General features: G+C 45.6%; 1 protein-coding gene across 4 annotated transcripts; it reads left to right on the forward strand.

The window, feature by feature from the left end:
• The first annotated feature begins 1459 nt into the window (after positions 1–1459).
• On the forward strand, positions 1460–8530 carry Gprasp1 (G protein-coupled receptor associated sorting protein 1). 4 transcript variants are annotated; one of them, XM_070040024.1, is made up of 6 exons: positions 1460–1748; positions 1819–1872; positions 2304–2384; positions 2938–3054; positions 3333–3409; positions 3721–8530. In XM_070040024.1, the coding sequence occupies exon 6, from the start codon at positions 4041–4043 to the stop codon at positions 8196–8198; it is 4158 nt and encodes a 1385-aa protein (XP_069896125.1). In that variant the 5' UTR covers positions 1460–1748; positions 1819–1872; positions 2304–2384; positions 2938–3054; positions 3333–3409; positions 3721–4040; the 3' UTR covers positions 8199–8530. The 4 variants fall into 4 exon arrangements, with proteins under 4 accessions (XP_069896125.1, XP_069896123.1, XP_069896126.1 ...); XM_070040022.1 differs by lacking the exon at positions 1819–1872; XM_070040025.1 differs by lacking the exon at positions 1819–1872 and having other exon boundaries at positions 1462–1748; positions 4574–8530.
• The last annotated feature ends 2024 nt before the right edge of the window (positions 8531–10554 follow it).

The raw sequence follows: 10554 nt of genomic DNA on the forward strand, positions 1-10554 counted from the left end.
CTGCAGGAGGGTGAAAAAGATCTCATTACACTAATACCAAGATACAGTGAGAACTACCTTCATTCTGGTGTTTATAGGAGGTAGAATATGTCATGTACATTTGCGAGGGACATACCTTCATTTCCTGGCACTTGTGTCTGACATTGTCAAAGGCAGTAAGTGTTTTTCTCTCGATGCTCCCTTCAGGCACTAACACTTCTACCATCCTCTGCCACATCTAAATTACCCTTGCAATTACACTGGGCAGGATAATTCAGAATAAATTTGTAGCAAACTGATTAGCAAACAAATAGCAAACTTAGTTACCTCCTTAACCTCAATTACCTTTTGGCAGATATAGTAATGTATTCAGGTATTGCAGAAAATGGAATATGGCTATGTTTGGGGAGGTCATTAATCTACCGAACAAGAAAGACATATTTGCATGATATTTAAAATGCAATATACAAAGCACATTGCTCCACTGGTTCCCTATAGCAAGTAGGGAAAGGAGAGGTTCAAGATTGGAGGGAGGATGTAGGTAAGAATAAAAGCAGAGGACTCAAAACTAGCCATACTACTGTGTTGAGGAAATGGATTCTTCCCCTAAAAAAGACAGGTGGTTACAATTGAGACACACACTGCTTAAATGCTTGCCACAGTTCCACACTGCCAAATATGATGAAGGGTTTGGACCCCACTGACAAGACAAGCTTTGACAGAAAACACTAGTCAGGAAGCCAGAACAGGCCTGAGACTTGACTGTGGGTGAAAAGATGCCAGGCTACAGGACCCCCTGTGCCTGGTGACAGAGAAAGGCCTTCTTTCTTGAGCAATTGTGGGGTCAGCTCAATGACCAATGGAGTTCTCTGGTGGAAAGGCGTAAACCAGCGGCTGTTTTCCTAGGACTAGAGGTGTAGTAGGCCAGCCTTCCTTTGGGAGAGGAGCAGTGATGAGGCCTGTGATGGGAGCCCTCACCTCTATTCCCTTAAAGGCAGAAATGCCTTGCTTTGCTTCATGGCTGTATGAAGCAAGCAAAGCAAAACATGGCAGAGCCTCCTAGAGGCCCCTTGTCCACACTGCTTGTTGCTATGTCTTGATGTCACATGTTTCCTCCCCATCCGTCTGCAGTCCAGACCCCCTTTCCTCCCTCCTACAGGAAGGAGGAGGGACACGGAGACTGGCGAGGGGAGGGGGGAGAAGGGGAGAGGCACTGCGCAGTCTGCGGTGCAAAGCACCAAGGGGCGGCTTTGGTATCCATCCGCTGCTCCCTCCAGCGCAGTGATTCCCGACCTCGGATATTGCTTCCCCAGCCGCCACAGCCCCTAGCCCTCAGCGAGCACAGCACCGGGAAGTCTAGCAGAGGCAGGGAAGTGGTGGAAGTCGCCACGTCAGGGTGTGCAGGGTGCAGGGAGGCAGGGCGAGTGGCGGGAGCCCGCCCCTGAGAGTGGGGCTAGTGCAGGCCCCGCCCACCCCGGGTCGGAACTATGGTGGGCCTGGGAGGGGGCGTCCAGCACTGACGCGGCCGTATCCCTCCGCCCCCCTTCCCGAAACCCTCGGAGCTAGCGGTTCTTGCCGCATCCTGCGCAGCCCCTGCCGGCCTTGCTGCAGAGGCTTGGGTACTGGCCGCCTCTTTGCGCTTGGGCTCCTCGGGAAAGCAGTGGGAGTCCCACAGAGCAGCTGCTGAGAGAAGAGAGGAAGGCGCCTGAGTGGAGGGGGAGCGCGGGAGTGGAGGGGGGCCTGACTCCCTGGGCCCTGAGCCCGCGAAGGCAAGTGAGGGTGTACGGAGGGAACGGGGTGGGTCTCCCCTTGTTGACAGGCTGACAGCTTCTTCCCCAGACCTTGACAGTTGGACGCTGAGGAGGCAAGCTGCCCAGAGGATCCTCCAGAGAGGTGTGCAGAGTCCGGAATCCCCGGGGATCAGAGGATGGTGACCCGCGGGGGTCTGGCGGGACTGAGTGGGAGGCCACAGCATTTCCAGGATGGTCTGAAGGCCAGTCAGCTGACCTCCTCCCAGCCAACTTCCAAAGCGCCCGTGTCTCACCCCTGGACGTTGGTTATGCCTTGGGAAGGCTGTGCTTTGGTGGGAGGGGGTGTGTGAGGGAGAAATGTCAGAGGGAGATGGGGTCTTGGGGTGTCCTGGGGGATCGCGGGGTGTGTGTGTGTGCAGGCTTCTGAGCTTGGGGCCAGCCCAACTGGTGGGAGGAGGATGCCCTTCCCCACTCTGGCCTTGGTTCAGAAAAGGAGCCTGTTGGGGTCTGGTTCCTTGGGTGCTGTCCATTCCTACAGGCTTAGTTTTGGTGTCAAAGTCTTCTGCGTTGTAGGTCTGACATATTCTGCGAGGGCATCTGTCAAGGAGAGGCTTAAGAAAAAGGAGGAGCAGAAAACAGTCTGGGATTCTGGAGGTGCGTGGGGATGGAGGGTGGGCATCGGGGCTAGCCTGAAACCTGCCAGGGATGGGTGACTCTAATCTGAGCAGGTGGGTATCCAGTAGTACCTCCTATCTAATCTTCCCCTTACCTCCTTCTACATACTTCCCTACCTTTATCCCCTACCATTCCAAGTTGGGGGTCTGGGAATATGGGATTTGGGAGGTGGTGATGGCAGTTGTCAATACCAGGATCACTTCAGAACCTCTTTTCTAGAATATGTGGTGCCCTTCCCCCATTTTCTGCTGCGCAGAGGAAGGGGATGTGGCGCACCTAGTGGTGAATCCTCAGAATTGGACAAGGCATTGATGGCAGGTACATGATGTCACGAGTCAAGAGGTTCTCTTACCTCTGCAGCCCTGCAGCAGGGGCCAAAGAAAAACAGGCTTATTCCACAAACAGAATCTGAAATGTTTAATGACAGATGAGATGGCAACTCCTATCCTTGGCCCGTGTTGCTCTGTCTACGGGGCTCAGCTGCTACCATCCTTTCCTCATTGCATCACCTTTTTAATCTGTTTGTCTATAGGCCTGCTTTAGGGGCTGGTCAGTTCTGCAAGAAAAGAACAGACCAGGAGACTGGCTCAAATACCTGGAGACTGGTGAGGAAGGGGACTGTGTAGGGCAAGCTACTGAAGATCAACAGGCAAGTGGCTGTGATTCCTGTGCTTGCAAGATTACTTCTACCTGTACAGTCTGCTAAAATTGCTTGTTGCTGTAGCATTTCTTGTCTTTTTTCTGCCAGAGGTTTTGTGAATAATGAGGAATTCTGGGTTCAACTGTGACCAGTAAAAGCTGAGAGATTAAACTGTGGTGTGGGAAACTGTAGACAGACTGAATCCTTCAACTGAGAGATGGAAGCCAGGCTCTGTGCCAATATACTAGACACTGAGACTTCATTTTATCCTGTGTGTTTGTCCACAGGACCCCTTGCAGTCTGCTGTGGGGATTATCACCACTTGAACATAGAAAGTTGAGCAAGTTGCATCACAACAGTGAAGGTTGGTATGGGAATGAATTCACTTCCGGGTCTGTGTAGTAGAGAACAAACACTATTAGTGGGAGTCTTGGAGTGATTAGGGTCTTGTTTTATGCTCACATGGCTCTCAATTTGTAATAGTTTTTTCACCATTCCCAATACTGTTTCTTACCATCTCCATACATGTTGTCTAGCAGGCTGGAGGAACAGAAACACTTTCTTATACCTCGACAGCCCCTCCTGTTATTCAAAAGCAGTTTCCCTTTGCAAGTTTCTACAGGAAGTCCCAGAATTTGATGAGCCTGAATTCCTGGTTTCATTCTCTCTCCCTAGATCCACCTATAGTTACAGCTCTGGTGGTGCTGGAGTTGCTTCTGATTACCACCCTCAAGTGGTCTACCCCTACCCAGGAAGCACCTGTCTTCTCCCAGCCTGGTTGTGCCTCCTCTGCACTGTATCTATATTGCTCATTCAGACTGTCATTTGGTAGGATCTTATTTGTTGTGAGATTGGTGATTTACTCTGATTGCTTATTTCCTACTTTAATTCCTGACTCACTGAAAGACCAGAGTGTAAAGATACAATTCTCTTAAAAATCTGTGGTTAGGCTCTTGTGCAGGGTTGTATAACTGGATTTTTCTCTAGCTTGTACCATGACCAGAGCAGAGACTGAACCTACTGCCCAGGTTGAGCCTTCAAAGAAGGATGGAGAAGTTGTGAATGTGGCTGAAATAGAAAATGAAGTCCCTCTTGTAGTTAGACCTAAGGTTAGGACCCAGACCCACGTAATGACTGGAGCAAGGCCCAAAACTAAGACCAAGTTTATGCCTGGAGCAAGGTCTAAATCTGAGTCTGGTACAAGAGATGGGACACGTAGTAAGAATAAATCAAAGGCAATTCCTAGGTCAAGATGTAAGAATGGTTCCCAAGCTTGGGTGCAGAATAAGTGTGGGGCAGAGTCAATATCTAAGAGAGGGGAAGAATCTCATACCAACTCCATAGCCTCTCCACTGGTCAATACTGATTCTGAGTTAATTGGTAACACTCGGTGTCTGCCTATAGATGGAGAAGTGGTTAATGTGAACACGGAGAGATTTTCTAGAAAGAAAGTTCATCCCCAAATGGGATTCCAGCCTTCATTTGGGTCTGAAGAGATCACTAATATTGGGTCCTGGTGTTGCCCCAGGTCTACATCCAAAGAAGAGGCCTTTCAGAATCCTGATTTCAAATGGGTAGATAAATCCTCTGTGAATTCCTGGTTCTGTAGTGAAGATGAAGTCAGTCCAACATTTCGTCCCAGGAACAGGATAAAGGCCAGTACCAGGTCCAGGTACATGGCCAAACAAGAGGCAAATACCATGCATAGGCACAAATGCAAACAAGAGCTCTATTTCATGTCTAGCTCTGGTTCTGAGGATGAGTCTGTTAAGACATCCTGGTTCTGGGCCAAGGATAAGACCAATACTTGGTCCATGTCTATGGAAGAATCCAATAGCATGTCCCGCTTTAGTTCTAAGAAAGAAGTGCCTGTTGATTCTAGTTCTGGTTCTGAATATGAAAATAATATGAAGTCCAGGTTCAGAGCTGGAGAAGAGGGGAAATCTAGTTCTAAACCCAGAACCAGAAAAGAGGCAAATACCAGGACCCAGCACAGGGCCAGGCGGGAAACCTGCATTGATATAATGCCTGGGTCTATAGATGTAATCAAAGAAGAGTCTTGGTTATGGCCAGGAGAAAAGGCTAATATATATTTAAAGCCCAAGACCAATAAAGAAACCAGGGCCAGAACAGTGGCAAAGGAAGAAGCCAGAGCCAGAGCCAGAGTCAGGCAAGAAGCCATGTCAGAAGAGGAGGTCCTTATTGGGACCTGGTTCTGGGCTACAGAGGAGGCCAGCATGGAGGATGTGGCCATAATCAAATCCAGTCCACATCTAGAAGATGAGCCTATTGTTGGGAATTGGTTCTGGACTGAAGAGGCTAATATGGGGACTGGGCCCAGCAGTAAACTCAGACCAAGGGCTGAGGAAAAGCCTGTTGTTGATTCCTGTTTAGAGACTGAGGAGAATGTCAGTATGGAAATTGGAACTGAGACTGCCTCTGACTCAATGCTAGCAGCTAATGATGAAGAAGTCTTTGTTGGTTCTTGGTTCTGGGCTGGTGAAGAAGTCAACCAAGAGGCTGACGAAGAGTCCATTTTTGGGTCTTGGTTCTGGGGCATTGATGAGGCCAGTGGGGAATCTTCTGTTGGAGTCAGCTATGAGTCCATTCTGAGGTCTGAAGAACAAGATATTATTGACCCCTGGTTCTGGGATACAAAAGTCAGTATAGACACTGGGGTTGAAGAAATGTCTAAGCCAGAACCTGAAGAAAAAGTATTTGTGTCTTGGCTTTGGTCTGAAAACCAAAACCATATTGATTCAGGGGCTGAAGCTAATTGTGACATTATAACAAGGGATAATGATGAGGAGCCCACAATTGGGCCCTGGTTCTGGGCCAAAATAGATGCTTGTGCAGAAGCTGAAGTTAATAGTAAGTCTATGTTGGAGAATGAAAAGGAGGACATTGTATCATCCTGGCTTGAGGCTGGAGAACAGGCCAGGATGAAATATGGCCCTGGTCCCAGATTCAAACGCATGACAGAGGCTGAGGATACTGATAACAGTTCTTGTTTCTGGGCAGAAGAAGGGTCCTATATGTATCCTACTGATAGAGAAAACTGGGAGTCTAGACCAGAGGAGGAAGAGAACAACAGGCTGTGGTCAAAAAAGTATGCAGGGCCAGAGGCTGATGTAGGGTCCTTTTTATGGGCTTCACAAGAGGGCAGTATAGATAATGAAACTGGAGAAGTCAAGCTACAAACTGAAGAGGAAAACACAATTACCCCCTGGATCTGGAAAGAAGAGGAAGCCATGATAGAGACAACTGACAGAGAGTCAAGGCCTGAAGCTGAGGAAGACTTAATTGGTTCTTGGTTCTGGGCTGGGGAAGAGGACAGGCTTGAGGTGCCAACTGATGTTAGAGAAGAGAACAGGCTGTCAGGTGAGGAAGAAGTTACTGTTGGGTCCTGGTTCTGGGCCAATGAAGAGTCCATTAGAGATTCTGAATCCTGCAGCAAAAACAGTTCTAAAGCTGATGAGGAGGAAGTCTTTATTGGGTCCTGGTTCTGGGAAGAAGAGTCCAGTCTGGAGGCAGTGACAGGGGACAGCTTTCAGTCCAAGCCTGACCCTGAGGAGGAGGAAGTCATTGTTGGGTCCTGGTTCTGGTCTAAAGAGGACAGTGTAGACACTGGTTCTCTAGCAGTAGAAGAAACCATGCCAAAGACTGAAGAGGAGGCTATTTTTGGATCCTGGTTCTGGGCTGAAAAAGAAGACAGTATAGAAGCAGGGATATGTTGTGAATTCAAGCCAGAGGACAACAGAGAGATGATTATTGAGTCCTGGTTCTGGTCTGGAGACAAGGCTATTGAAGAAACTGGAACTGTGCCCACCTGTGAATACAGGCCAGAAAATGAGGAGATAGCAGTTGTTGAGTTTGGGTCTGGCTCTCAAGATGAGGTGAATATCAACACTGGTGATGGAGCCAATTGTGAATCCACAACAGTACCTGATGTAGATGAGGCCATATTTGGGTCCTGGTTCTGGGCAGGAGATGAGGCTCATTTTGAAACAAATCCTAGCTCAGTGTTCAAGGCCATCGGCAAGTCTAACTGTTCGTTTAATCAGGAGCCTGATCCTTCACACAGACCCCAGACCTGGGATGAGGTTACTGTTCAATTCAAGTCTGGTCCATGGGGTTGGGTTGGCTTCCCATCAATAAGCCCTCTTAAATTTCCAAAAGAAGCAGCATTTTTGTTCTGTGAAATGTTTGGGGGGAAGTCCAAGTATGTAGAACTTAGCCCAGAAGGGCAAGAGGAGGAATCTTTGCAGCAGTCTGAACAGGAGTTCCCATTTCAGTACGATCCCTCCTACCGGTCAGTCCAGGGAATTCGAGAACATCTTAAAGCCAGAGAGAGTACAGAGCCTGAAAAGTGGTCCTGTAGCTGCATACAGTGCCATCTTAGAATTGACTCTGAAGAGTTTGAAGAACTCCTCTTACTAATGGACAGAGTTCGAGATCCTTTTATTCATGAAATATGTAAAATTGCAATGGGTATGAGAAGTGCTTCTCCATTTACCCGAGATTTCCTTCGGGATTCTGGTGTTGTCTCACTTATTGAAACCTTGCTGAATTATCCATCCTCTCGAGTTAGGACAGCGTTTTTGGAAAACATGATTCACATGGCACCAACTTACCCAAATCTAAATATTATTCAGACATATGTGTGTCAGGTTTGTGAAGAAACCCTTGCTTATAGTTTGGATTCTACTGAGCAGTTGTCTGGATTAATGATGATTAGACATCTCACCACTACAACTGATTACCATACACTTGTTGTCAATTATATGTCTGGATTTCTGTTTTTGCTAACTGTAGGAAACACCAAAACAAGGTTTCATATTCTTAAAATGCTACTGAATTTGTCCAAAAATCTTACCATGACAAAAGAATTACTCAGTACTGAATCAGTATCAGGATTTATAGACCTCTTTAACAGGGAAGAAACAAATGAAAATATTCAAATTGTTCTTGCTATATTTGAGAATATTGGTAACAATATAAAAAAAGAAACAGAGTTCACTGATGATGATGATGATGATGATTTCTGTCTGGAGACACTTACTTCTACATTCCATGAAGTTGAGACATTTGCTAAGAAACTGCAAAGCAAAATTAACAGTCAAAATCACCCTGTAGCAGACCAAGAGAATTAATACGATTAACTCTTGATTGTCCTTATAAAGTTCCTGTGTTAAGATCCTGAGTAATGCTTTGTGTTTTTTCACACTTGATGGTGTTGCAACGTACATTTTTGATGCTGATACTATCTTTACTCAATTCTGTGTGTAAGCTGGAACATGTTTTTGATGCCTAATGAACATTACAAATGAAATCACATTTTTGGTACTCGTTCAGATTATGAAATTTAGTATTTGAGGTCATTGTGAACTGAACCATCATAAATAAGCTGCCTTTTTCATTGTTGTTCTGATGTGAGCTTACCTATTTGAGTCTTGTTTGTGTTTCAATAAAGTTCTATACTAAAGTTAACAGAAATTACCCTTTTCCTTGAACTTTAAAATACAGATACAAAGATGACACACATATATGCAATATTAATGTATGATTAATAAGCTCAATACAAAAGTATTTTTCTCAGTTTTAATCTTTTTTTTTGTCGGTCGTGGGGCCTTAACTCTGGACCTTGGAACTGTCCCTCAGCTCTTCAGCTCAAGGCTAGTGCTCTGCCACTGGAGCCACAGTGCCACTTTCAGCTTTTTCTGATTATGTGGTACTGAAGAATCGAACCCAGGGCCTAATGCATGCAAGAGAAGCACACTACCACTGAGCCACCTTCCCAGCCCCGCAGTTTTAATCTTAAAAATTACAATGCCTGCATCTCAGGGTATATTTCACAGATAAAGAAATAATTTAAGTTGCACCCTGAGTGTAGAAAAACATGGAGTTAGGAAAACTCCAATAGATGTGATGTGTCTGCCTAGATAGGAGAGGGCAACATACACTGAGGGATAAAGGGTGAGGTAAGGTTTGTAATGCTGAGAAGCTGAATCCGGATGCTCAGAGTAGTTGTTTCTTCAGTACGACCAAAAGCATAAAAGAATAAGCTAAGAAAGCACAAAAAATTAATTCAGTCAATAAGATGATACAGTCATTATTATTAAAAGTGATGACTCAAGTTTTTAAATGAACTAAGATGAGCCCTGATGCTTAGCATCATTTGTTAAATAAAAAGGTTACTATCATGCATGGAAAAATTATTCCATTTAAAAACAAATGTAAGGGGCTGGGAAGGTGGCTCAGTGGTAGAGCACTTGCCTTGCATGCATGAGGCCCTGGGTTCGATTCCTCAGCACCACATAAGCAAAAAAGAAAAAAGCCAGAAGTGGTGCTGTGGCTCAAGTGGTAGAGTGCTAGCCTTGAGCTGAAGAGCTGAGGGACAGCGCCCAGGCCCAGAGTTCAGGCCCCACGACCGGACCCCCCCCCCAAAAAAAACAAATGTAAGTAGGATGCAGTAAGGCAAATGTATATTATTTGATCGTGGAAAATTCTATAATGATACAAAATATGTAAAAAGAAGAAAGAGATATAAGATACTGCAACTATAGAACTTGTTTGCCAAAAATATTGCAAAATTATCTAGAGAAGTAATATAATGTCAAATTTGTCAAACATACGGAGTTGATTCCATGCTATTTCTTTAAACATTTTTGAAGTGTGTAATATGTTCAGACAGGAGCAAAAGAGAAGGATAAGGTTGGTTTTGAAAGTGGGTCCAAAAATTAGGAAATATTTGAACCACAATCTGTTTGTTCTGAACCTGTGTAAGAATGCCTTTTTCACCTGATTGGAATATATGAAAGTAATACAGAGTGGCAATTTAGCTTCCTTTTACAAAATACAAATGTTAAAAGGGATATTCTTCCTGGTAGAAACATACAAATATTTGTCAAGTTAGATTTTGTGTGTGTGTGTGTGTGTGTGTGTGTGTGTATTTTCACATATATCCCCCCAAACTATCCAAAATACTAAAAATCAATTCATGTCCAAATTCCTCAGGACCTGTTCTGCACTGACCAGATACTCCAGGAAGGAAGGGCCAGGCATAGGGCTAGAGGCTTTGGCTCCTAAGCCAGCCTTAATTTCAGCACTCTGTCTTCACCAGGCTCAGAAATGTCAGGTTCTCCATCTTCACCAGAGTCAGAACGTGAAGCAACTCAAACCCAGTGGCAGAAGATTCTGTCATTCAAGCTGCAGAGCTGTAGCAGACAAGCTGACTGCAGGGTCATGTGGGCCAATGGTGGGTCATGTGACCAGACTCTGACTTGGACAGGCAGAAAGGTACACATGGGAAAGGGTCAAGAAAGACATATACTTCAAGAATGAGACTGAGGTGGCATAAAGTGGCTAGATGTTAAGGTGAGAGAGTGAGTGTTTCTGCATACTGCATTTGCTTGAGGACCAATTTTCCAGGTGATTAGTATCACCACGTTGATTTGTAGAGGAAACAATCCCTCAGCCAAACATGAGGATGTTAGGCAGGTCTGTCTT

This window comes from Dipodomys merriami, unplaced genomic scaffold, assembly GCF_024711535.1.
Source record: "Dipodomys merriami isolate MVZ:Mamm:240054 unplaced genomic scaffold, mDipMer1.0.p SCAF_3, whole genome shotgun sequence".
Lineage (NCBI taxonomy): Eukaryota > Metazoa > Chordata > Mammalia > Rodentia > Heteromyidae > Dipodomys > Dipodomys merriami.

Excerpts from the sequence above, each read along its gene's own strand:
- Gprasp1 (XM_070040024.1), top strand. The coding sequence starts at position 4,041 with ATGACCAGAGCAGAGACTGAACCTACTGCCCAGGTTGAGCCTTCAAAG.